The 26905-nt window shown below is 46.2% G+C and overlaps 1 protein-coding gene across 1 annotated transcript; it reads right to left on the bottom strand.

Annotated features, from left to right (window-relative positions):
- SPATS1 (spermatogenesis associated serine rich 1) lies at positions 1-26069 on the bottom strand. Its single transcript, XM_040983093.1, has 8 exons — positions 25952-26069; positions 20889-21033; positions 15044-15168; positions 11091-11252; positions 5128-5248; positions 4003-4065; positions 741-856; positions 1-128 (listed from the first exon to the last, which is right to left on the bottom strand). The coding sequence occupies exons 1-8, from the start codon at positions 26067-26069 to the stop codon at positions 106-108; spliced, it is 873 nt and encodes a 290-aa protein (XP_040839027.1). The 3' UTR covers positions 1-105.
- Between the last annotated feature and the right edge of the window lie 836 nt (positions 26070-26905).

The following is a 26905-nucleotide window of genomic DNA, read 5'->3' as shown; positions in this document are numbered from 1 at the left end:
AATCAAACTTTTGATTACTAATAATCAAACTGTCAAAAACCATTGATTGCAGGAGGCCGGCCAAGTGTGGTCAATACATCCCTATAGTTCCTGCTGAACTCAGAATTATCTTGGAAAGTCTGAAGCACCTATGGGTAGAGGTACAGAGTTAAGGTGTGTTTCATTGGGCCCAGCGTGGTAGCCTAGTAGCTAAAGTCCTTGCCTTGCATGCACTGGGATCCCATATCAATTCTAGTTCTAATCCTGGCAGCCCCACTTCCCATCTAGCTACCTGCTTGTGGCCTGGGAAAGCAGTCGAGGATAGCCAAAAGTCTTGGGACCTTGCACCTATGTGGGAGACCCAGAAGAGGCTCTGGGCTCCTGGCTTCAGATTGGTGCAGCTCTGGCCATTGCAGCCACTTGGAGAGTGAATCAGCAGACGGAAGATCTTCCTCTCTGTCTCTCCTCCTTTCTATATATCTGACTTTACAATAAAACTAAATATATATTTTTTAAAAAAAAAAATAAAAGGAAAAAAGAAAGGAAGGAAGGTACATTTCATAACAAGACCAAGAGTTCTCTCTCAACATATTTTGAGCTTGGGTGCACAACCTCTACCCAGGGCACCATCTCAAAACAGATGACACCTCCACACCCAGAGAGGCCTCCCATCTTCTCCTCAGCAATGCAAAGCCTTTAAAGTCCTGTCTTCCTGTACTTGTCCAGGCTTTCTGCTCTTTCTGGAAGATTCCTTAACTCACCAGAAGGAAACACACTGTGGACTAAGGACACCGCCGGCTGCCAGTTATCAAGCTCTTCAACTTCTGTTATCTCATTCTTCAGATTGTTGGCCTTCTCCTTCACACAAAAAGGCAAGCTGTGGGGAGAAGGCACTGAGTGTTAACCTGACCGAGGCTAAGTTTACAAGCACTGTCAGTGGATGAAGCTCTGCAGGCTCCAAAAGTAACAAGTCCCCCAGTTCGGGAGACCTGTTTCCAAATAAAAGACCCCATTCCCATTAGATCCCGATCCCCGTTATCCCGTACCCCCATGTCCCGTCAGCTGAGCATTTGCCCTGCCCAGACTGCTTTTCCGCCCTTCTCTGCCAGGAAGATGACCCTGCAGCGGACATAGCCTTGGCAGCTGCCTGCCTCTTGGTTTGAATTGGGCTTGGCTAAGGGAAGGCACCAGCAGAAGATTAAAAGGTGGAAAAGAGAGTCTGGAATGTTTCTTACCCTGCCTCCCATCCTATCTTCTGAGACACCTCACCCTGGTGGGGGCTCATTCTGCAACATCACAGCTGCTAGGGGGAGGGGCAGTCTGTCTTCCAGGGCTCCTGCTCTCAGGGTTCTATGAACCTTGCATGATCTAGTACTCTGGATCTCTCTCCCTCTCCAGCGGTTACTGTGATTTCCAAAAGAAATAAAGATGTGAATGATTTTAATGAGAGTAATGCACATGAACAAAATGGATTCAGCAAATAATTCAGGAAAAGGAAATCCTACAATTGTTATTCATAGGCAGCCAGGAATCTGGCTTCCAGCCTCAAGGAGCAGTATGGATGAGATTTACTGTCATGACTAAATCAGTCAGAAAGCTGATCAGAACATCTGGCACAACCATCTTCAGACAGAAGGCTACAGACAGCACAGGATGTTTCTGGAGAAAAGGCAGGCAGAGAGCCCTGTGGTCACCCAGCCTCAGCACATTCAAGGCCACACAGTGGGGATGGGCAGTCCCTGGCAGGACACAGTGTACTTTACAAATTTAAAGAGTAGAATCCAGAGTCCAGGTGGTCTTGGTGGGCTAAAGCTACAGGGTAGAGTTCTGGAGAAAGAACCACAGAGAAAACACGCTTCACAAATCAGCATAACACTCTTGCTGAGTCCTAACTGAATGCTGAGACACATTTATAGGATACAACTGTATCAGATATAGATATAAAACAATAGCAGGCAAAAGGGTGACTGGAAAGTAGAACTGGATGATTTCCAGGGCTTTCAAAGGGCTAAAAGCCATTTGAGTTCCCATAAATTAGAGAACTCCTTATTGGTCACTCAAGATACTTGGTGGAGACCTCGAAAGGGTCACACTTTTAGTAGCAGGATTAAACTTTTCTGGAGTAAAGGCTACTTTGAAAATGCCTCAACACAGCTTAAAAACAAACCTCAAAAAGTTCAAACCAAACTGCAAATAACTTGATCACTGCTACAACAAAACCTGACACTCATTTTTTAAAAGAGGACAATAAAATGTAGACCCTCAGTGGCATAAAATTATGATGTCCAGTATCCAAATAAAAATTTCTAGACATGTTCAAAAGCAGGAAAATGTGACCCACAATCAGGAGAAAATTCAGTCAATTGAAACAAACCCCAAAATGAGAGATCATCATATATTTAGCAAACAAAAAAATGTTAAAACAGTTATCATCACTGAGTTCAAGTATTTAAGGGAAACACTAAAACAGTGAAGAAAGAAGTAAAAGATTAGAAAAAATGGGGCCTGGCACAATAGCCTAGTGGCTAAATCCTCATCTTGCATGCTCCAGGATGCCATATGGGCACTGGTTCCTATCCTGCCTGCTTCACTTCCCATGCAGCTCCCTGCTGTTGCAGCCACTTGGGGAGTAAACCAACAGAAGGAAGATCTTTCTCTCTGTCTCCCCTTCTCTCTGTAAAACTCACTGATTAAAAAAAAAAAAGTTTCTAGTTTAAATCAAATGAAATTTCTAGAGCTTAAAAATGGGAGCACAAAAGTCATCAGATGAGATGAACAAATTAGACGCTGCAGAACAAAACAATGACTCTAGAACAGTTAAGTGGTAAATGCAGCAACAGAAACGGAAACCAGAACCTGTGTGTCTCCTGGAGTATTTGAGTAGACAAGATCTGATCAGGGTGACTTCCCTAAGGGAAGGTCTTGAGTTTCTACCAGTGGCTCAGAACAGAACATGCTGGTCTGTAAGGGAGAAAGGAAAGAACGGAGGGAGGGAAGGAGGAAGGAACAGCCAGTAATTGCTTCGGTAAATAAGTTCAGAACACAGCTGAGCAAAAGTATGAAGTCAGATGGCCCAGGGTGGTAGCCTAGCAACTAAAGTCCTCGCCTTCCAGCACCAGGATCCCATATGGGCACCAGTTCATGTTCTGAGCTTCCCTTCCAGATCCCTGTCTGTGGCCAGGGAAAGCAGTCAAAGACGGCCCAAAATCTTGGGACCCTGCACCCTCACGGGAGATCCAGAAAAAGCTCCTGGCTCCTGGTTTCAGATCCGCTCAGCTCCAGCTGTTTCAGTCATTTGGGGAGTGAATCATCAGATGAAAGATCTTCCTCTCTGTCTCTCCTCTCCTCTGTATATCTGACTTTCCAACAAAAAATTTAAAAATAAATCTTAAAAAAATTTTTAAAAATTTAAATATGAAGTTAGAAGAAAGATGCCCTCCCTCAGTAACAGCCATGTTCTGCTGGCCTTCTGCCGCTCCAAACTACTATTCATGGATACAATTATATAAGTATGTGTCCATTTCAGGGCCAGAGCTACTCTCCCATAGGCTGTTTCACTCCCCAGGTGTCTACTTGCTGCCACATGGGTGGCAGAAGGACAATATTTGAATCATTTGCATCATCACTGCTGCCTCCCAAGATGTGCATTGGCAGGAAGCTGGAGTCCAGGCCAAGAGCCAGGAATCCATATATCTGCATGTGGGAGGCGTACAACCAAACAATAGTCTACATGCTCACTTCTAACCATGTGCCTTACTTTTCCAACAAACTCTTAGCTTCTCTTTCTGCCCCATGTAAACTCTCTTTTCATGTACAACCTAGCCTAGCACAGGGCAGTTGATAGTTCCCAGTCTCATCTGTTCCATTCCAAATGCCGGAATCCACAGTCACGTGACCTCCACAGGTCTCCCAAATGCCCCCCTGCAGGAATTCAAAGGAACCCTAAGTGTTGGTTGTCTGTCCATAGGCTTCAGGACAAGAGAAAATATTAAATACTTGATAAAACATACTGAGAGGACTCACTTGGGAAATTGTGGAAGAGGCTCAAGTGGAATAAAGGTATCGAATTTCTTTACATAAGGGACTCTGAAAAACAGAAAAGGCAATCATGAAATTGGTGTGGCTTCTACAGTATGAAGATCAATATCTTATTTGAGCAATAAAGTGTCCTGTTTTCTGGTTTTGATTTCCAAGCACAGACTTCAAAATTCGAATAGCCAATATTCTTATTACTTTCATCATTTTTAATCAAATCATTAAATGTCATTTGGCTACTTCCTTAAAAGCATATATTTTTTTTTTTTTTTTTTAGTTTATCAACCCCTTCCTTAGAGGAGATGATGTTTTATTTAATTAAGGGGTAATTTGCTATAGATAATGTCTGAATCTTGGGGTTTGGAAGAAAATACCATTACTAAGTTTTTCTTTCCAAGGAGAAATATGTTATTCAATTAAGACTGAACACCTGCACTGTTAGACAATCAACGTGAATTTTTTTTTTGTATTTTTTTTTTTATTAATAAATTTTATTTTGACATTCTTTACATAGTTAATTAGGGTAAGAAGGTTCAAGGGCTACAGGAAAGTGGATAATACTAATATGTTTTCCATATTGTTACCTTCATGTTTAAAAGGGGGGTATTAAGGGAGAAGGCCCACCCAATTTCCCACCCTCCCCAAGACCCGGGTGTAGGGCATGCTCTGAGGTTCTTGCTCAAGTGGTTTTGATATTGCAACAGTTATGAATCGCTGTCAGTGTGAGTAAAAGCATATTTTAAATATAAAAACCATCTATTTTTCTTGTAACAATACTCATATTCTCCTCTCCAAGTTTACGTCAACCCACATAACAGTCACCACCCGACAATCTGCTTTGGTATGAAAATTCAAGCCTTCAAATTTGTGGTGAGATAAACAGGTACAAAATTAACAATGGCTTTTTTTTTTTTTTGTAATTAAGATCCTGTGTATAATTTCAGCCACACACATGCATCTGTGCATACTCACTAAAGACAAACTTTATAAGGAATTTTCTCCAGTCATGCTTTGTTGAGACCTATTGCTTCTTCAATTTTGTACCTAGTAGAGAGAGACATAATTCCTTTAAGGCTAATTGTATAACTTCAGGATACTACCAAAGACATTTACATTGAAAAGTTGACTGGTGGAAGAGTTGATCCTGCTTTGTGGAAGTCTTTACTCTGTTCTGGGTACATGTATGGATTATCCCCCGGAGTCAACTTGGGAATTCCATTTCTGGAATCAATATCTGCGGGAAACATTTAAAAACAAAATCACTCGAAACCCTTTGCATGGGACATTGGTGTAGGTTCAAATGGGGTGCTATGTTTAAAATACACATAAGGTGAACTTAGCAATGGTTTGAAAGATCTCTGACTTCAAAAGCATTTCCATCCTGAGTTTTAGCACACGTTGGCTGTAAGCTGTACCTGGGGCTTTGACCAGGTCAGGTCCAGGAGGAAATCAGGCGACCAGCATCCTGCTCCTGTTTTGAGAGTGGGGGCTGTGCAGCAGCAAGAGCAGGTCCCTCCCAGGTGAAGAGTGGTCAGGAGAAAGTCTATTGCCAAGCCTGGCCTGGCTTCTTCATTCCAGGTCCTAACACCCAGCTCCACCCCACCAATGTCCTGCCAACAAGAGACTAATCACAGGAGTGCAAGAGGAGGCAGCCTGGCAGGGGATGGTCATTTCAACCCACACATCTGATGCATCTCCCAGAGAACAAGCCTGGATTAGGAGAGTGACCATCCTTGAGCTCAGAAGTCAGGACACACAGCTGGAGGCACAACCCCCTTCTTGACCCCAAATCTAATCAACAGTGCACTCTCCCTCCTGGCTCCTGGCTTTGGATCAGCTCAACTGTGGTCACTGCAGCCACTTGGGAAGTGAACCAGCAGACAAAAGACCTTTTCTCTCTGTCTCTCTTTCTCTCTGTAAATCTGCCTTTCCAATTAAATAATAATAATAATAATAAATATTTTTAAATGTTTTGTTTTCTTTGAAAAGAAGGGAGACAGAGATCTCTCATCTACTGGTTCACTCCCCCAAATGTCCACAACAGCCAGGTCTGGACGAAGCCCAAGCCAGGAGCCAAGAACTCAATCTGTGTCTCCCATGTCAGTAGCAAGGACTCAACAATTTGAGCCGTCACCTACTGCCTCTCAGGGTGCATATTAGCAATCAGCTGGAAATAGAAATGAATCCCGCACTCGAACCCAGGCCTATCAAATGAAATTCAGTAGTCCCCAAGAAGTGTCTTAATCAGTATATCAAATGTCCATTCCTCAAGGCTTATTTGGATATAACTTAATTCAACTGTACCCACAATGCCAAACAGATCAGGGTGCCTCAATTCCCAAAACTGTGAGCTACATCAATTTCTTTAAGAATTCCTCAGTTTGGGGGCTGGTGCTGTGACTCAACAGACTAACCTTCCACCTTCAAGCACCAACATAAGATATGTATTCCAGCTGCTCCATGTTCCACCCAGCTCCCTGATTATTGCCTGGGAAAGCAGAGGAGGATGGCCCAAGTGCTTGGGACTCTGCACCTGTAGGAGGCTCCTGCTTCTTGACTTTGGATCAGTTCAGCTCCAGCTGTTGCAGTCACATGGGGAAGTAGGGTTCCGGTGTGGGGGGACAGCAAGAAGTGGAAAGAAGGGTTTGGCCTCTGGCGCTAATCACACCTGAGTGCAAATGCAATCCAGCAATTTCTGGCTCTGTGCTTTTGAACTATTTATTTCACCTCCTAAGAGTTAGTAGCCTCATTTCTAAACTGCTTCTTCCAAAGGACTGCTTTGCAGAGGCGTCATGAGGATGGACTGAGCACATTAACTGGCACTCAAGACATGCCAGCAGTGAGAGTGCTACCTGAAATCAGGACTGAACCAACGCCCCTCAGCTCTTTTTTTTTTTTTTTTTTTACTTGAGAGGCAGAGACACACCGTAAGCAACAATGAGAAACAGAGAGTTAGCGACAGTGAGTGCCCATCCACTACTTCACTCCCCACATGCCCACAAACGGCCTTACTGGGCTGAGCCAAACCCAGAACCTGGGAACTCAAGCCAAATGTCTCAACTGGGTGGCAGGGAGCCAACCAGCAGAGCCTTGGCTGCGACCTCCCAGGGTGCCTATTAGCAGGAAGCTGACATCAGGAGCCTTTCTGGGAATCAAACGCAGCCACTCCAGTGTGGAATGTGGGACTCTTCCCTCATACCCTTTTCCATTTATTTTCATTAACTCTTCTGTGATAAACCTGTTGCATTCCAATTCAAAATGCCAGCTGGCTGGCAAGTCCTGATCCTGCCTTTCCATCTTTTCCAATAGATAATAGAAGCAGAGTGTGAGGATGTGATAAAGCAGGAGGGATTCAGTATCAAGCTTAACAGTTTCAGGTGCTCCAGTGAGACCCAGAACAGGAGGAATGGTGAAGAGACTGCATTTGATGTCGATGTAGAAGCTGGTGCTAATGGCATAGCAGGCAAAGTTGCCACCTGCAGCACCAACATCCCATATGGACACCAGATCAAGTCCCAGGGGGCTCTATTTCCTATATACCTCCCTGCTAAAGTGCCTAGGAAGGCAGTGGAGGATGGCCCCTGCACCCACTTGGGAGAACCAGAAGAGGCTTCTGGCTCCTGACTTTGGGCAGTTCAACTCTGGCTGTTGTGGTCTTTTGGAGCATGAACCAGCAAACTGAAGATCTCTCTCTGTCTCTTTCTCTGTGTTGTGTATGTGTTTCCTTCTCTAACTCTGCCTTTCAAATGCATAAATAAACCTTAAAAGAAAAAAAAAAAGTCTGTATACATCACCTACAACCAATCAGTCCTATGCATCTAACTGCAGTTCATAGGTGAGTCCTAGGAAGAGGAACCTGACCAATGGCATCAAGGAATACAATCAACAAAGTCCCAGCCATGCTAGACCCTACAGGACAATAATCAGGCTGCTTCTCCAAACAAAAAAACTAGGGAGGGGAACCTGTACGTGAAAAACATGTATGTTTAGACACAGTAACTAATTTCAGTGAGAAGAATCTACTTGGAGCCTAATTTATTAAATTATGGCATTTACGAGATGATAGGACATTTAAACTCCCACTGGAATCATTGATGCTCTAAAACAATTGTGAATTTTTTCATTTTAAAAAATATGTTTGGGGCCCAGCGCAGTGGCGCAAGTGGTTAAGGTCCTCGCCTAGCACGCCCCCGGGATCCCATGTGGGCGCCAGTTCTAATCCCGGCAGCCCCGCTTCCCTTCCAGCTCCCTGCCTGTGGCCTGGGAAAGCAGTCGAGGACGGCCCAAAGCTTTGGGAACCTGCACCCGCGTGGGAGACCCGGAAGAGGCTCCTGGCTTCGGATCGGCATAGCATTGGCCATTGCGCTCACTTGGGGAGTGAATCATCGGACGGAAGATCTTCCTCTCTGTCTCTCCTCTCTGTATATCCGCCTTTCCAATAAAAACATAATAAAAATAAATCTTGAAAAAAAAAATATGTTTGAGAGACAGAGAGCTCCATCCTTTGCTTCACTTCCTGAAAACTCATAACAGTTCATCTGGCCTAAAACCAGATGCAGGGAAGTCAACCAGGTTTCCTACACGGATGCCAGGCACCTGCCTGCCTCCCAGAGTCTGCCAGCAGCAGCAGTCAGAAGCAGGGATGGAACCCAGGCCCTTGACAGAGTACCTAGATGTCTTGACTGCTACTAACTCAAACAATACCCTGCTTGTTAATGTTTTAAAGCTATGGCATCGTGATGTGCTCTTATGCTTATATAAATAAAAGTAATGTTACATTAGAAGTGTATCATGATATATTTGAAGATAAAATGATAACAGTGCTTGGAATCTACTTTAAAATAGTTCCTAAGGGGAGGGGTAACAATGAACCATGAGTAGCTCCCTGCTGATGGTTACTGAAACAAAGTATAGGATCCCATCAGGTTTCATCACATGCTAATCACCCGAACTTGGCATGATTAGAAATTTATCGACCACATTTTTCTTTTTTTTTAAAAAAAAGATTTGTTTTATTTTTATTGGACAGTCAAACACATAGAGAGGAGGAGAGACAGAGGGGAAGATCTTCCATCTATTGACTCACTCCCCAAGTGGCCATAACGGCCAGAGCTGAGCCAATCCGAAGCCAGGAGCCAGAAACTTCTTCTGAGTCTCCCATGTGGGTGCAGGGGCCCAAACACTTCAGCTATCCCCTTCTGCTTTCCTAGGAACAGTAGCAGGGAGCTGGGAAAGAAACTGAAATGGCCAGGACTCAAACTGGCAAATATATGGGATGCCAGCGATACAGGTGGAAGTTTAGCGTGCTACACCACAGCACAGGATTCCCCAAAATTTAATTTTTATTGAAGAGATGTCATGTATTTCACTGGTACAATTCTAACACAACCATACATTCCTTCCTTCTCTTCCCTCCCTCAATCTCTCTCCTTCCTTTCTTTTCTTTAATTTTTACAAAAACATAATTTCAATTCACTCTTATAGTCTCAGGCTTACTGTACCCCTAGCCATACTACTCAACAAGGAAAAAGCAGAAAGACCACAGCAGCAACCAAATCACGAGGCACTGACTTCAAATGAAAAAATGAAAAATGAAAATAAACAAATAAAAAGATGGCAAAAATAAAAACGTTCAGGTTATTTTGATACTAAAACTGCCAAACCCAGGCATAGTGCTTTTTTTTTTTCAAGATATGCTGTCTGAAGACCTCTCAAATCAACTATTCATCTCAGTTGTCTTTCTTTTTTTAATCAACTGGCCGGAGTCCTGCCTGCATGGTGGGTACCAGGTCCATGAGATCTGGGGCGGGGGACCAGTGGGGCCTGGGTCATCTGATTGGGGTCCTTGGCCTACCTGCAAGAACTGGTCCTCCTCAGTGGAAAAGACAAAGAAGTAGATAGCTGGCCCAGATCCACATGGAGGATATGGCAGCCCACTGAGGCCTGCAGAGGACACCTGTACCATGCCAGAGGAAGGAGGGCAGAACAAATTGGTTAACTACCCCAGCCAAATGATGACAGCAAATATCTGAGCAAATATCTGGTCGAATAAGGTCGACCATGTCAGCTAACGGACACTGAAAGTATTCCCTCATCCTTGGATTGGTGAGATGAACATTTCAGAACTATCAAAACCACCTTGGCAGAACCCTCAGAGCTTATGCCACTTTGGGACCCTGAGTCGATATCGGGTGGCCATTCCCCATTCCTGGGTACTGGGGCATTGGGAGGCTGTGTGCAGCTTTGCCCCTTATCCCCTCCCCTACCCCCAGAAACAGGAAGAGGAGGTAGAGAATTTAGAGAGGGTAATCACACCAGCTTTTCCCTAATCCTGGATCCTTCCCATCCTGATCAACTATGTCAACTATGTTAACATCATCTAAAATTAAGAAGGCAGATTTACAGAAAGAAGGAGAGACAGAAAGATCTCCATCCACTGGTTCACTCCCCAAGTGGCCGCAACCACCAGAGCTGAGTTGATCTGAAGCCAGGAGCCAGGAGATTGTTTGGTCATGCTACACAGATAAAGGGGTCTCATTTTCTACAGCTTTCCCAGGCCATAAGCAGGAGCTGGAGCAGCCAGGATAGGAACTGATGCTCATCTGGGATCCCAGGATTTACAAGGTGAGGATTTAGGAACGAGCCATTGCACTTGGGCCTCAATTGTTTTTAGTAAAATAAAACATAAAATAGCCACAGGCATTTCAGGGTGAGGTTGAAGGAATGTTTTCCTAGTGAGGAATATAAAATACACTTCAAGGCAGATGCCAGATGGCATCCAATAGAAACATTAAGTGATTTTCCTCGGACTTGAATGAGGACTTCTATTAATAAATATCTGAGAGAATTTATCTGATGACATAAATGTCACATTAGCATTTTATGAAATTGAGAGAAAAGCGGCAATGTGGATCAGCATATGCCATGAGTTCTCTGCCAAATGTACAGGCTGCCAAGCAAGCCCCTTTTTTCTCTTGCCTTCTTGGTCACATGAGGGAGACAGGAGGACCCCACAGGGCTGCAGAAACTGGCACCACACAGTTGGAGCCCGGGAGTGAGGAGTGGGTTGGCTATACCATATTTTTTTCTCCCCAGGCACTTGTCCACCGTCCTCTCTGAGCATGACCTCCTGTTGCCGAGGAAGACACCGTTGAACCGGCACTGCTTTCCCACGTGGTAGGTGTGGATGTTGCTGCTAAGCCTGGGGTAGAATGTCCACTCAGGACGCTGCCCATCCTCTGGAAGACAGCAGAAATGCTTCTGTGAGCACCTCTTCCAGCCTCTGACACAATGCGGACAGGAACCGCCTCCTTCCCCATCCCAGGCAGGATCTGGCAGCAGGAATCTATCCATGTGCATGACAACGCCACCTTCCACAAAAGGAAAGACGTGGGAGGGCAGTTGTCCAAGCAGCCTGGGTAACCCTTTTACCCACCGCCTTCAAAAACAAAAGCAAAGTTATGCGTGGAAGTGAAGTATGTGTTGGAAAGCTCACACACTCTCACAAGCACTGTGATTTAACCTTCCCTCTGAGAACTTGACCAGATGGAGCGTGGTGTCGGCAGTGACAGCAGCACATGCACGCCTGACGGTCACCCGGGGAAACATGCACAGGGATAAGGACCAAAGCACACCAGACAGAGCTCGGGCTAGCTTCTGCACCTCGCTCGACCTCCACACTTGCCCTGTAAAATTGCTAGTGAGGATTTTATTTATTTATATTTAATTATTGAAGAGGCAAAAAAAGGCGGGGGGGTGCACTCCTAGCCACTGGTCCATTTCCCAAAGATCTAAAACGGCAGGGGCTGGGTCAGGATTGAAAGCAGGAGCTGGTGGCCCCCATGGCAAACAGGAACCTAACCACTTGAGCCATCACCTGCTGCTTTGTAGTATCTATAGTAACAGCAAGCTGGATTAAGAGCTGGAGACTGGAATTGAACCCTGGCACTTAGGTGCAGGCTGTGGGCATGGACACCCCTACACTAAATACCCACCCTGACAGAGGTGATTTGAAACAAGAAAAAATTCTCTTGCAGCTCTAAGCTTGCTCGAGGAACACCCAGGATCTGGGGTGGCTAAGAAGAAACTGATTTTACAGGTAGGCAAGTTTGTGTTCTAACCCCACCTCTTAACTTTCTGGCTATGCTTACATGTGTAAGTGACTAAATCTCTCCAGACCTCAGTTTTCTTCTCTATGGAATGAGTAGGTCTATATTGGGCTAGTAGATCAAAGTAAGTAGATCTACTTACTGTTAAATAAGAACAATAAGAACAATTTGTATACTACAGTGCATTTGTTACATATATGTAATGCACATTGTTAAGCATACAAATACATGTAATGTATATGCATGTATAAACACAGCCACATACCACTTTACAACATGGATATTCTGAGTAATCCTTTCATAGGTCATTCCATCACTAAGTGAATATCACAGGTGACTTTCACAAACCTAGTAGTGCAGGATCATTGTGGGTTTCCTTTTGTTTTGAAGGATTTATTTGAAACACAGAATGCTTAACAGAGAGAGAGAGAAGATTCCATCTATTGATTCACTCCCCAAATGCCTGCAACAGCCAGGGATGGACCAGGTCAAAGTCAGGAGCCTAGGGCTCATTCCAGATCTCTCACTCCCCCACATGGGTCCCAAGCACCCAGGCCATCTTCATCTGCTGTCTTCCCAGGTGCTGTAGTAGGAAGCTAGATTGGAAGTGGAGCAGTCAGAACACAAACTAGTACTCCAATATGAGATTCTGGCTTCACAACTGGCAGTTTAACTCACTACACAAAACACCTACTTCATCCACCATGGGGGGAGGAGGGTATGGGGAAGGGCTGGGGGAATCCCAGAGCCTATGAAACTGTGTCACATAATGCAATGTAATTAATAAAACATTAACTACATTAATTAATATTAATTAATTACTTCATGATGTGGCCTCTCGATGTACACATGAGATAGATGAACTTGCTGCCACTGTAACATGGCTGACTATTTTACAGAAAACGGCCTTTTCATTCAAGTAGAAGTACACTCTAAAATAATGATGAAAAGCACCATCATGGTGGGATAGTGAGTTGGACTGCAACTTGTGATGTCAGCATTGCATATGGGTGCTGCTCCTATAGGTGCTGCTCCAAGTGCCTGCTGCTCTGCTTCCGATCCAGCTCCCTGTTAATGCACTGTGGAAAGCAGTGAAAGATGGCCCAAGTGCTTGGCCCCTGCACCCAGGTCATAGACCTGGATAGAGTTCCTGTTTACTGGTTTAAGCCTGGCCCAACCCTGGACATTACAGACGTTTGGGAAGTGAATCAATGGATGTAAGAGTTCGCTCTCTCCCTTTATCTCCCTCTGTAACTTTGCTTTCAAATAAATAATAAACATATATATATTTTTCAAGTTTAGGGGCAGAGGTGGCACTGTGGCTCAATAAACTAATCCTCCACTTTCAAGTGTTAGCATCTCATATGGGCACTAGTTCAAGTCCCAGTTGCTCTACCTCATATCCACACCCAGCTTGTGGCCCGGGAAAGCAGCAGAGGATAGGTTAAGTCCTTGGGTCCCTACACATTCATGTGGGAGACCCAGAAGAGGCTCCTGGCCCCTGGTGCCTGTTATTGGCTCCTGGCTTCAGATTGGCTCAGCTTAGGCCATTGCAGCCATTTGGGGTGTGAAACAGCACATGGAAGATCTTTCTCTCTGCCTCTCATCTCTATGAATCTTTCTAATAAAAATAAATAAATATTGAAAAAAAAGCTTAGGGACCAGCATGGTGGCATAACAGGCTAATTCTCTACCTGTGGCACCAGCAGCCCATATGTACACCAGTTCTAGTTGCAGTGGCTCCACTTTCAATCCAGCTTCATGCCTGTGCCTGGGAAAACAGTGGGAGATTGCTCAAGTGCTTGGGAACCTGTACCCATGGGGGACACCCAGAAGAACTTCCTGGCTCCCAGTTTCAAACCAGTCTAGCTTCGGCCGTTGCAGCCACTTGGAGAATGAACCAGTGGATAGAAATCTCTGTGTAGTTCTTTCAAGTAAAAATAAATAAATATGCTTAAAAAAAAACTAAAAAGTAGAGAAAAGTACAGATGGTATGATAAATACATAAACTAGCGACATGGTCGTTATTACCATGGTTGAGTCCCCATTACAGCACACAGTTGTGTCGGCCATACTCTGATATGACCAGCAGTGCAGCATCATACAAGCTGCTGAGAAGCGTGAGCTGCACTGCATTGCAACAGCTGCCAGCTCACTAGGCAACAGGCATTTCCCAGGTCCTTACAGGGATGGGGAACATCAGATGACTAGCCATATAGGGCCTGTAGAATCATCTGGTCTGGCCCTGCAAAGGCAAATGCATGTGGGACTTGCAATTCAGTAAATATCTAGCAGGCTGATTTCTAAGTTGACAATTCTGTACAGCCCATGAATGATGTTACAAACATCCAAATGGCCCTCGATAGGAAAAATACTCCAAACCCCTGCATGATAATCCCCTGTGTGGCTTATCACTGACCAAATGAATGACTAGTTAAATATCTGAATATACACATGTGCATTTCAAAATTCTCAGAAAAGATGTTATTCATGGAGGGTATTAAGGAATATTGGAGAGCAGGTTGTGACACTAGACCTCCATGTGATTTTCACACTTGTTTAGCCATGTACCTTATTACAATAGTCCACTCAACGAGGGATCATGTACGCAATGGTCCCATAAGATTAATGATGCTGCAGCCACCTTAGCTGGTGTAAGTGCACTCCATGATGTTCACACAACACTGAGACGGATTGAGGACACGTGTCTTAGAATACACTCACAACTTTGAGATGTGCTCCTGTGTTTTATTCAGTGTTCCTCAGGTTTTTACATAAAGGCACCTTCCCAGCAAAGGAATTAAAGAGGAAGCATGTCCAGGGACTGGTACTGGACTCAGTGATGGTGGCCAACAGGATGGTAGATTTCCATAAAGACTTCGGGGCACAGGAGCCTGTGAGGAGGGCCCAGTGTTACTCACTTGTCTGCAACTTGAGCAGGCTCAATTCCTCAGGAGGGTTATCCTGCTGGCCCTCAGACAATGAGACTTCAGAGGAGTGGTCAGAATGCGAGGAGGAGGATTTCCCATCCAAAGCTGCAGCCATACTGGAAAGAAAGCACAGGGCTTGGAGTCTTCCATGGACACAGACTGACAGAACCTGGTCTGATGTGTCTCATCCCCAAATCACCCTTACCTCTGGGCGTGCCTGCTCCCCTATAAAAATTCCTAAAGAGGGCTGGTGTTGCAGTATAGTGGGTAAAGCTGCCACTAGCAATGCCAGCATCCCATATGAGCAGCAAATTCAAGTCCTAGCTACTCTGCTTCCAATACAGCTTCCCGCTAATGTGCCTAGGAAAACAGCAGAAGATGCCCCAAGAATCTGGGCTCCTGTCACCCTATGGAAGACCTGGAAGAAACTCCTGGGTTCTGTCTCCTAGCTTCAACTTGGCCTAGCTCTGGCCATTGCAGCCAATTTGCTGTTTGGCGAGTGAATCAGTGGATGGAAGCTTACACATGCTCTCTCTCTCATTCACCTTCTCTCTTCTTAAATACCTTCCAAATAAATAAATATTTTCTTTTACAAAAATTTCTCTGGGGAACTAGCATAGTGTGGCATAGCAAGCTAATCCTCCACCTGTAGTGCTGGCATCCCATATGGGAACCAATATGAGTCCTGGCTACTCTACTTTCCATCTACCCCTGCTAATGGCCTGGGAGAACAGCAGAGGATGGTCCAAGTGCTGGGCCTCAGCGCTTATGTGGGAGACCTGGAGGAAGCTCCTGGCTCCTGGCTTCGAACTTGCCCAGATTCAGCCATTGTGGTCATCTGAGGAGTGAACCTGTGGATGAATGATCTTTATCTGTCCCTCCTTTTCTCTGTGATTCAACCTTGCAAATAAAAATAAAATATATCCAAAAAATGTCCAAGTGTACTGTTTCTTTATTCACAATGTGGGGGAACTGAAATACATTCAAAAGATGCATGTTTTAAAAACTGAAATGAAAAATGAAAGAAAGAAAAAGAAGAGCTGAGATGAGCCAACAGCTTAATCCTCCATCTTCAAGTGCTCTCATTCCCTATGGAAGCCACTTCCCATCCAGTTCCCTGCTTGTGGCCTGGGAAAGCAGTGGAGGATGACCCAGATGAGAGACCTGGAAGAAACTCTTGGCTCCTGACTTCAGATCAGCTCAGTTCTGACCACTATTTGGAGAATGAACCAGCAGATAGAACATCTTTCTCTCTCAGTCCTTCCTTCTCTCTATAAATCTGCTTTTCTAACTAAAAATAAATATTTACAAAGAAAAAAAAAATCATGGGGATGATTCCTCAAAAAGTTTAACACAGCTCATGACCTAGCACTTCAACGCCTCAGAATACCCCTCAAAAACCTGAAAACACAGACTGATCTGAATGGTCGTTGCAGCAATATTCACAACAGCCCAAAGTGGAAACAACCCATCTGTTGGCAGATGAATGAATGAATAAAATGTGGTCTACACAAACAATGGGGAAGCATTCAGCCATCAAAAGAAATGAAGTTCTGAAAATGCTATAGCATAAATGAAATAAGCCAGCTACCAAAGGACCAATGCTGGAAGATTCCACTTACGTGACGTAGGTAGAATGGGTCAGTTCATACACACAGGTTACCAAGAATCAGGGAGAGCAAAGGATGAGTTATTGCTTAATGGGTGCAGTTTTTTTTTAAAAGATTTATTTTTATTATTATTATTTTTTTATTGGAAAGGCGGATATACAGAGAGGAAAGACAGAGAGGAAGATCTTCCGTCCGATGATTCACTCCCCAAGTGAGCACAACGGCCGATACTATGCCGATCCAGAGCCAGGAGCCTCTTCCGGGTCTCCCATGCAGGTACAGGGTCCCAAAGCTTTGGGCCGTCCTCGACTGCTTTCCCAGGCCACAGGCAGGGAGCTGGAAGGGAAGCGGGGCTGCCAGGATAGAACCGGCGCCCATATGGGATCCCGGGCGTGCAAGGTGAGGACCTTAACCACTGCGCCACCGCGCAGGGCCCAATGGGTGCAGTTTTTGTGAGGATGTGAAAATGTTGTCAAAACAGATCATGGTGACTGTTGCACAAGATTGTAGGATTAATGGCTCTGAATCACACACCAGATAATGGACAGAATGACAAGCACTAGCTTACATGTGTTTCACAATTTTTAGGACAGGAAGGAGATACTGATATGTGTCACCACATGGATGAACCTTGAAGGCACTGTGCTAAGTGAAAGAAGTCAGGCACCAGAGACCACGGATTAATATTCCATGTTTGTGAAATGTAGGTCTATTGAAACAGAAACGGAATAACTGCTGTTGAGGGCTGGGGGCAATGAGGCAGATGGAGGAGGTAAGTGCTGACAGGTACAGCATCCTTTTTAGGATGGGGAGAATATTCTGAAATTGGTTGTGCCAACAGCTGCACAACTTTGCAAATCTACTAAAGCATTTGAGCTGTTCTCTTTCAGTGGGGAATGACATGGTGTGACAGTTGATTTCAAGCATCAATTTAAGGGGCACCTTGAGAACTGGGAAAGCATTGCTTTTCTCTGTGTCAGGGAGCTCGTCCCCAGAGATTGGTGTGAGAGTCGGTGAAAGAAGTAGGCAGGATCAGCCCTCAGTGTGGGCAGACACGAATGCACAGGCCAGGCTTGAATAGAACAAAAAAGGCTGAGAGAATAGGCATGTCCTTTCCCTACTCCCCTGGCACTGGACACCCTTCCCTTCTGGCCCTTGGACTTCAGGTCCAGTTCTCTCCCACCCTATACCAGGTTCTCAGAACTTCGCCTGGAACCAAGAGTACCCCTATGGCTCAGAGGCCTCAGGACTTGAGATGAACCACATCTGCAGCATCCCAGGGACCCTTACAGACAAGAAAGCCTGCCAGGGGCTTCTCAACCTCAGGAGCCATGGGAACCAAGTCCCCTAGTATGTACACCCTTTCTCACACATATCCTGTTAAATGCATTTCTCTCTGGAGAACTCCAATGCATGAGTGACATTTCAGCAAGTATGCTATCAGAACTAGTGCATATTTAATAAAACCATCACAAGTAAATTTTTAAAAGCATGACATATATGGAGAAGAAGAAACAATCAAAAACAAACTGAGAGCCCAGCTCAGTAGACTAGCGGCTGAAGTTCTCCCCTTGCGTGCACTGGGATCCCATATGGGTGCTAGTTCATATCCCAAATACTCCACTTCCCATCCAGCTCCCTGCTTGTGGCCTGGGAGAACAGTCAAGGACGGCCCAAAGCCTAAGAACCCTGCATCCACGTGGGAAACCCAGAGGAAGCTAATCGCTCCTGGCTTCAGATTGGCTCAACTATGGTTGTTGCGGCCACGTGGGGAGTGACCTAGCAGATGGACCTTTCTCTCTGTCCCACATGGGCGCAAACTGGAGGACATATCTGTATGTGTCTGATACGCTCTGCTAGTGAAACAGGTGAGGCACAAAGGCACACAAGACCCTGGCTGCAAGCACAGCATCCTTCAGCTCGGCTGATTCAAGCACGTTCAACAACTCCAACAAAAATGGGACCACAGGGACCAGTGCAATGGCCTAGCGGCTAAAGTCCTTGTCTTGAAGGTGCCAGGATCTCATATGGGTGCTGGTTCTAACCCCAGCGGTCCCGCTTCCCTTCCAGCTCCCTGCTTGTGGCCTGGGAAAGCAGTCAAGAATGGCCCAAAGCCTTGCACCCTGTGCCCGCTCAGGAGACCAGGAAAAACCTCCTGGTTCCTAGCTTTGGCTCGGCTCAGCTCTGGCCATTGCGATCACTTGGGGAGTGAATCTTCGGATGGAAGATCTTCCTCTCTATCTCTCCTCCTCTCTATCTCTCCTCCTTTCTATATATCTGACTTTGCAATAAAAATAAATCTTTTTAAAAATTGTATAAAAAAAAGAAATCTTTTTAAAAATCTAAACTAAAGTGATGACAGTAATGAAGCATTATATTTAGCACTGAACTTGAACTTGCTGGCAGTTGAAAATGTCCCCCCACAAACTGCTGTGGTGTCAATAGAAAAAGTGATCACTTCTGGTTTAAGTTGTTTAGCCCTAACAGATGGGCTCGGACAAAGTCTTCAGGTAGAGTCCTGTGGTCAAATCTTCGGCTCTTTGTTTGTTTTTTTCATACTACCGTACCACTATTATCCTTGAATACTTTTTTTAAAAATTATTTTTATTGGGCCCGGCACGGTGGCGCAAGTGGTTAAGGTCCTCACCTTGCACGCCCGGGATCCCATAGGGGCGCCGGTTCTAATCCCAGCAGCCCCGCTTCCCTTCCAGCTCCCTGCCTGTGGCCCGGGAAAGCAGTCGAGGACGGCCCAAAGCTTTGGGAACCTGCACCCGTGTGGGAGACCCGGAAGAGGCTCCTGGCTCTGGACCGGCATAGCATCGACCGTTGTGCTCACTTGGGGAGTGAATCATCGGACAGAAGATCTTCCTCTCTGTCTCTCTTCTCTGTATATCTGCCTTTCCAATAAAAAAAAATAATAAAAATTTTTAAAAAATATATTTTTATCGGAAAGTCAGATATACAGAGAGGAGGACAGACAGAGAGGAAGATCTTCCATCCATTGATTTACTCCCCAAGTGGCTACAATGGCCAGAACTGAGCCGATCCAAAGCCAGAAGCCAGGAGCCTCTTCTGGATCTCCCACATGGGTGCAGGGTCCTAAGGCTTTGTGCAATTTTTGGCTGCTTTCCCAGGCCACAAGCAAGGAGCTGGAATGGAAGTGGAGCAGCCGGGATAGGAACCAGCGTCCATATGGGATCCCAGATCCTCAAGGACTTGGGCTGTTGATCCATCCCCAAAGTGAGGACTTCAGCCATCAGGTTCCTTTGCCAGGCCCTATCCTTGAATATTGTTAAAGTAACTGCATATTGCTTGTCTAGGCTGTTCCGTGCTAAAAACACTACAATGTAAGTAGGACTGATAAAATCATGTACTTTCAAGGAGGAAGGGGACAGGGACAGCAATGAAGACGTCACTTGGGACACCCATATCCCACGTCAAGTTCTTATTCTTCTTCTGGTTCCAGCTCCCTGCTAATGCACACCCTGGGAGGCAGCAGGTAAAGGCTTGGGTACTTGGAAGAACCCTGACTGAATCCCAGGCTACTCACCATTGGGCTGCCCAAGCCCAGGCTGTTGTAGGTATCTGAAAAATTAACCAGCAAACAGTGCGACTGGTTTCTAACACTGTATTTCTAACTTTTCTATAATAAACTGAAATGGCTTTCATTATAGCAAACATTTTGAGAAATTTTTGTTGTGGAAGAAACATAAACAGAAAGATGTAGAAATAAAGTTTCACAAATAACAATAAAGCCAACATGCAGGTCAATGAACAAAGCACTGACCACCCTGGCCAACCCCCAGGAACCAGGGCTATCCCTTCCGTGAGAGGTGACTGCCGCCCTACTGTGACTCAGCATAATCATTCTTTCCTTTGCGTTTCTCACATGGTTTGGCACTTCTGTATGTGCCTATGTATTCAAAAGACGCAAAGTTTAGCTTCACTCAAGCCTTTGCACAGCACTTCTTATATGCCAGGGAGTCCTTCAGTCACCTTATACATGCTAACCTGTGGAATCCTTACAGCAGTCCTATGCAACAGCATCCCTTCTTTCTAGTTAAGAACGTGTCCATGCACCAGGTGGCAGGGCAGGCACTTGAACCTGATAGTCTAGTTCCATAGCCCGTGTTCTTGCCCAGCAGCTCGTGCCACCTCTCAGACTCTTGGCATCTTGGACAGAGCTTCCCCAGACAGCAACAGCCCACTCCCAGATTCTGACTTACTTTAGGTGAGCAACCACTCTGCAGAGACTTGGAGGCTCACTGCCACTCTCTGCTTCAACAGAGGATGAGGGGCCAGCCTTCCTGCCAGATGAAGGGGTGCTGCAATGGCTCCTCTTCAATTCCAGGAAATCACTATGGTTGGCACCTGCAACATACAGATATCATCACTTAACTGCAGGATTGGAAATAGCCAGGCAGGCATTGTGGCACAGTAGGTGAAGCCATTGAAAGCTCCACTTTCAATCCAGCTTCCAGGACGGTCCAAGAACTTGGGTCTGTGCATCCAGTTTGGAGACCTGGATGAAACTCCTGACTCATGGCTTTGGCCTGACTCAGCACCGGTCTTTGCAACTATCTGGGGAGTGAATCAGAGCAGAAAGAATAATTCTCTCTTTCTCACTCTCTAACTCTGCCTTTCAAATAAATTAATAAATTGTTAATGTCAAGTATACATGGGATATTAATGTTAATGCCCTACACCATCAGAGAAATGTAGCCAATACCCCACCCACCATGAATACTCCCCTCACTCCATCTGTTCTCCCTTAATTTTCCATAGATGGGTGCCTTTTCCACTCACAAATATTACATTACTTTGGGTATAATTTTGTAGAACACAGCAGCTCAGTACACACAATGTTAACTTCTGGGCATAAAAAAATTGCAAGAGGGGCCTGCACTGTGGTATGATAGGCTAAGCCATCGTTTGTGACACCAGCATCCCATATGGGTATCAGTTGGTGTCCTGACTATTCCACTTCTAATCCAGCTCCCTGTTTACAGCCTGGGAAAGCAGCAGAGGAAGTACCTACATGGTACTTGGGCCCCTGTACCTACATGGGAGGAAGAGCCTGGTTCCTGGCTTCAAATCAGTTTAGCTCTGACCAATGCAGCCATTTGCAGAGTAAACCAACAAATGGAAGATCTCTCTCTCTCTCTGCTTCTCCTTCTTTCTGTATTTCTGTCTTTCAAATTAAAAAATAAAATAAATATAAATATATATATTTTTGAAGATTTATCTTTATTTTTATTACAAAGCCAGATATACAGAGAGGAGGAGAGACATAGAGGAAGATCTTCCGTCCAATGATTCACTCCCCAAGTGATCGCAACGGCCGGTGCTGTGCCGATCTGAAGCCGGGAACCAGGAACCTCTTTCAGGTCTCCCACACGGGTGCAGGGTCCCAAAATAAGTCTTTAAAAAAAAATTCTATTGATAAAGCACTGTGTCATATTCTAGTTGGCAGCCTCTGTCCTTTGTGGTACAAAAAAATGCTGCTACTGGCACTGATGGGGGTCCTAGATTCCGTGAAATGCAGTGTATGTACTTAAATTGCACGTCTCCATGGCTGTGCTCAAGTCCCAGAAATTTTGATGTACAGTACTGAGTTCACTGATTATTAAGTACCTCAAGTTTTCCATTATGCTTTCTTCTTTTATCTAAATTATTTAGTGGCTTGAATTCCCAAACCTATGGGTGTGTTTTGGCTGATATTGTATTACAGATTTTTGATTGTCCTGCATTGTGGTTAGGGGGTGTTATGTGAATTATATCTGTTGACATATGTTTTGTGGTTGAGCATTGGGGTGGTCCCTCAACTGTTGGGGACCCATCCTCTGCTCTCACAGAGCTGTTCCGTTCCTGCTGCTCCCTGGATTTGGGTTCATCCCAGCCTCTCACACCTCCCACAGTCAGTTGGCGCTCTCTGCGCCTGAGCCTACTGCACATCCCAGGGAATGTTCCAAATGGCATTTCTCACATGTTCCTCGCATTCTTGGTCACCTGAGGCTCTTCCTAAATACACTGATTTCCAGACTGTAGGTCTGCTCAGCATCCCAGAAGGTGCAAGTTGAATGAATGCCCCCAAGAGAAGCACAGAACCGCCTGCGGAGTGAACCCCCGGATGGAAGATCTTTCTCTCTCTCTCTCCTCCTCTCTGTATGATTTATTTTATTTTTATAGGAAAGGCAGATATACAACCACTACACTATCGCACCAGGCCCCAAAATAAATCTTCAAAAAGAGAGAGAGGGCCAGCGTCGTGACCTAGAGGCTAAAGTTCTCGCCTTGAAAGTGCCCGGATCCCATATGGGCGCCGGTTCTAATCCCAGCGGCCCCACTTCCCATCCAGTTCCCTGCTTGTGGCCTGGGAAAGCAGTCGAGGACGGCCCAGGGCCTTGGGACCCTGCACCTGTGTGGGAGACCTGGAAGAAGCTCCTGGCTTCTGGTTCGGCCAGCTAAGCTCTGGTCGTTGCGGTCACTTGGGGAGTGAATCATCGGATGGAAAATCTTCCTCTCTGTCTCTCCTCGTTTCTGTATATCTGACTTTGCAATAAAAAATAAATAAATCTTTTTAAAAAGCTTTTTTAAAAAAACGGAAAGAAAACAAAAGAGAGAGAACAAGAGGGGGAAGGAGGGAGAAAAAAAAGAAAGAAAGGAAGGAAGGAAAGAAGGAAGGAAAGAACGGGTATCACTAGGGACACCCACATCCCCACATCCCTGTCCTAGTTTTTGGGTTCTGCCTCCCATTCCAGCTTCTCCCTAATGCCCTCTCAAGGTCAACAGGTGATGGCTCCAACAGCAGGGTCCCTGACACTGGTGTGGAAGACCCAGACTGCGTTCCTAGCTCCTGGCTTTAGCTTGGCTGTTGCAACATTTGACGATTTAAACACTGGGTTGAAGACCTCTCTTTCTATCTCAGTCTCTCTGTTATCAATAAATAAATAAACCTTCAGCATAACTACTACATTTCCTTTAAAATACATGTATATACATATTTATTTACGAGGCCGGTTGGTAGGCAGCCGGAGCGTGAGCTCTCGGGCACTGACTCACTCTCTAAATGCCCGTAAGAGCCTGAGGCAGGAGGTTGGAAGCCTGGAACACAACGCAGGTCTTTCCTTTTCTCTCTGTAAGTCGGCCTTTCCAATAAAAATAAATAAACCTTAAAAAAAGAAAAGAAAAGAAATTTCATCCTTTACTGAAGATCAGAGTGGAAACTGTAGAAAGATCTTGGGGCTTCAAGTTAGAAGCACAGAACCTCTTGCTCCCTGCTGACCCACAAAGAGGCTTAAAAGACTCCAACTCCGCCAGCTTCTCTGGCCCCAGCTGACAGCCCAGCGTGGAGAATTATCCCCATCTCCTCTCTCTGCCCTGCGAAGAAGATCGTATACACACGCATTACAGGAGACCAGGAGCAAAGCTAAGAACTTCCAGTACAAAAATGGGACATTCCACAATCCCTTGCGGCGGCCCACAGACCACCCACCTGCAACAGGAAAACATCAAGCACTCTGAGGCGTCATGGGAGGCTGTAGCGGTTCTGCTCTGTGACACTACCCCATGGGCAGATGGGCACTAAGCCGCCTCCTCAACCAGAAGTGCCAGTTATGACTGGGCAATGCTTGGCCTGGAGGCTAAAATACCTGTGTCCCATATCAGTGTGCTTAGGTGTAATCCTGGCTCTGGCCCCCGACTCCAGAGTCCTGCTTACACAGGCAGGTAGTGAAGAGAGCTCTAGAGATTGGTCCCTGCCACCCACGTGGAAGCCATGGGTGGAGTTCCCAGCCCCCAGCTTCAGCTCCATTCAGTCCCAGCCAATGCAGGCACTGCATGAAGCCACTGCTTCTCTCTGTATGTGTGTGTGTGTCTCTCTCTCTCTCAGGTAAATTATTTTTTTAAATTTTAAACTCCAGCTTTTGCGCTATCAGCCTTTTTCCAGTTGCCTTAGGGATCCTGTGCAATGCCTCAGTGGCTAAGCCTCCTGCTTCAAGCACAGGCACCCCTTTTGGCCACTGGTTCGTGTCCCAGCTGCCCCACTTTCCATCCAGCTCCCTGCTTGTGGCCTGGGAAAAGCAGTCAAGGATGGCCCAAAGTCTTGAGACCCTGCACCTGTGTGGGAGACCCAGAAAAAGTTCCTGCTTCCTGGCTTCAGATTGACTCAGCTTCGGCCACTGCAATCACTTAGGGAATGAACTAGCAGATGGGAGATGCTTCTCTGTTTCTCCTTCTTCCTGTAAATCTGCCTTTCCAATAAAAATAAAGAAATATTTTAAAAAAATTTTTTTCCTTAGGGCCCAGCATGGTAGCCTAGCAGCTAAAATCATCACCTTGAATGTGCCGGGATCCCATGTGGGCGCTGGCTCTAATTCCGGCAGCCCTGCTTCCCATCCCGCTCCCTGCTAGTAGCCTGGGAAAGCAGTCGAGAATGGTCCAAAGCCTTGGGACCCTGCACCTCTGTGGGAGATCCAGGAGAGGCTCTGGGCTCCTGACTTCGGCTTGGCTCAGCTCTGCCTTGTGGCCGCTTGGGGAGTGAATCAATAGACGAAGATCTTTGTCTCTCCTCCTCTCTGTATATCTGATTTTCTAATAAAAATAAATAAATCTTTGGGCCTGGTGCCGTGACCTAGTGGCTAAAGTGCTCGCCTTGAACACGCCAGGGTCCCATATGGGTTTCGGTTCTAATCCCAGCAGCTCCACTTCGCATCCAGCTCCCTGCTTGTGGCCTGGGAAAGCAGTTGAGGACGGCCCAAAGCCTTGGGACCCTGCACCTGTGTGGGAGACCCAGAAGAGGATTTGGGATCCTGACTTCGGATCGGCGCAACACCAGCTGTTGTGGTCGCTTAGGGAGTCATCGGACAGAATATATTCCTATCTGTCTCTCCTTCTCTTTGTATATCTGACTTTGCAGTGGAAATAAATAAATAAATCTTTAAATTTTTTTTCTCCTTAGAGTGTTCATAATTTCTACCCAGGCTGCCACAAATCTACTCACAGCTGAGCCAATGAGAAAAGGATAAAAAGGGAAGGGATGGGAGAGGAAGCGGCTCTGCAAATGCAGATCCTGTCAATCTCAGCCTCCCAGGTTGTTGACCAAGCACTGGACAGGGAAGGACACTGCCTCCGCCTGCTCTGGGACAGACATCCCACGCGGTCCTGAGTGTGGTCGCAGATGGGCTAACAGTCACAAACTGTCCTTCAAGCCCTTCTTGCTGTGTACCCGAAACCGAGGCTCCCCCAGCCACATCCACACCCAGGCCACCTCATTTTCTTGGAACTCAACTGTATCTCCTCCTTTCCTTGGTGTTGTCGGCGTTCCTGTACTCTGGAATCTTCTCCGGCTCTCTGCTGCAGGAGGAGCTGGCAGCTCCTTGGGAGGTCTCCAGGGACCGTGGCGTCATCTCCGCACGTGTTGCTGTGAAACGTTGGAAGCAATGCAGACACAAAGAAAAAGACCCCTGTGGGCAAAGGCGCCGGTCAGAACCAGCTCTGACACTCCACACGCCCAGCCAAGGCCAAGGCTGGACTGGCCTCCCGCTCGGGTCTGCGGCCCCGCGCTCTCCACCTCGGCTCGGCCTGCTTGGGTTCCCAGGTGACACCCAGGAGCCGCGCCCGGGTGAACGCACCACTGCCAGGTGCCCTGGTGCCAAGTGCCGAGAGCCACGGCCAGACCGCCGCCCCCGCCGAGAGCCACGGCCAGACCGCCGCCCCCGCCGGCCTCCTCTGTTGCCAAGACGCGTTCTGCGGTTGCCCGGACACCAGCTCCGGGCTGGAGGCGGGGGGAGTCCGGGGCGCCCGCCTCCTGCCCGACCTGGCTGGACTCCACCGTCCTCGGGCGCCTCCTGGGCAGTCAGTGCGGGATGGAGTCTCCGTAAAGGCGTTCCTGCCGTGTTCGTGCAAATACCGCTTGAAAAGCAGCTTAAATGTTCTTTTTTGTTGTTTGTTTGTTTTAAGAATTAGGATGCTTTTGCAGGCAATTTTCATTACTAGACCCAGAGCCTCCAGTAGCTAAGAATGCGTTTCACGAAGTTTGCAGGTGCCGCTTTGTAACCTGCCTTGATGGGACAGGATTCAGCTGCTACTTCCAGTGTGGCATTTCTGGGCCAGGCGCCCTGGTGATGTTATCTTCCTCGCGCAGCCTGCTGCATTTTTCAAAATAGAAAGCTGACTTTGAGCAAGGGCCTACCCAAGGTCACCCGGAGAGCTGGGATGCATCTTTCAAATCCTCTACATCTTC

This window comes from Ochotona curzoniae, unplaced genomic scaffold (genome assembly GCF_017591425.1).
Source record: "Ochotona curzoniae isolate NIBS_2020 unplaced genomic scaffold, NIBS_Ocur_1.0 contig_3819, whole genome shotgun sequence".
NCBI lineage: Eukaryota > Metazoa > Chordata > Mammalia > Lagomorpha > Ochotonidae > Ochotona > Ochotona curzoniae.
Note: the sequence above shows the minus strand (reverse complement) of the source record. Positions and strands in the feature narration are given on the sequence as shown.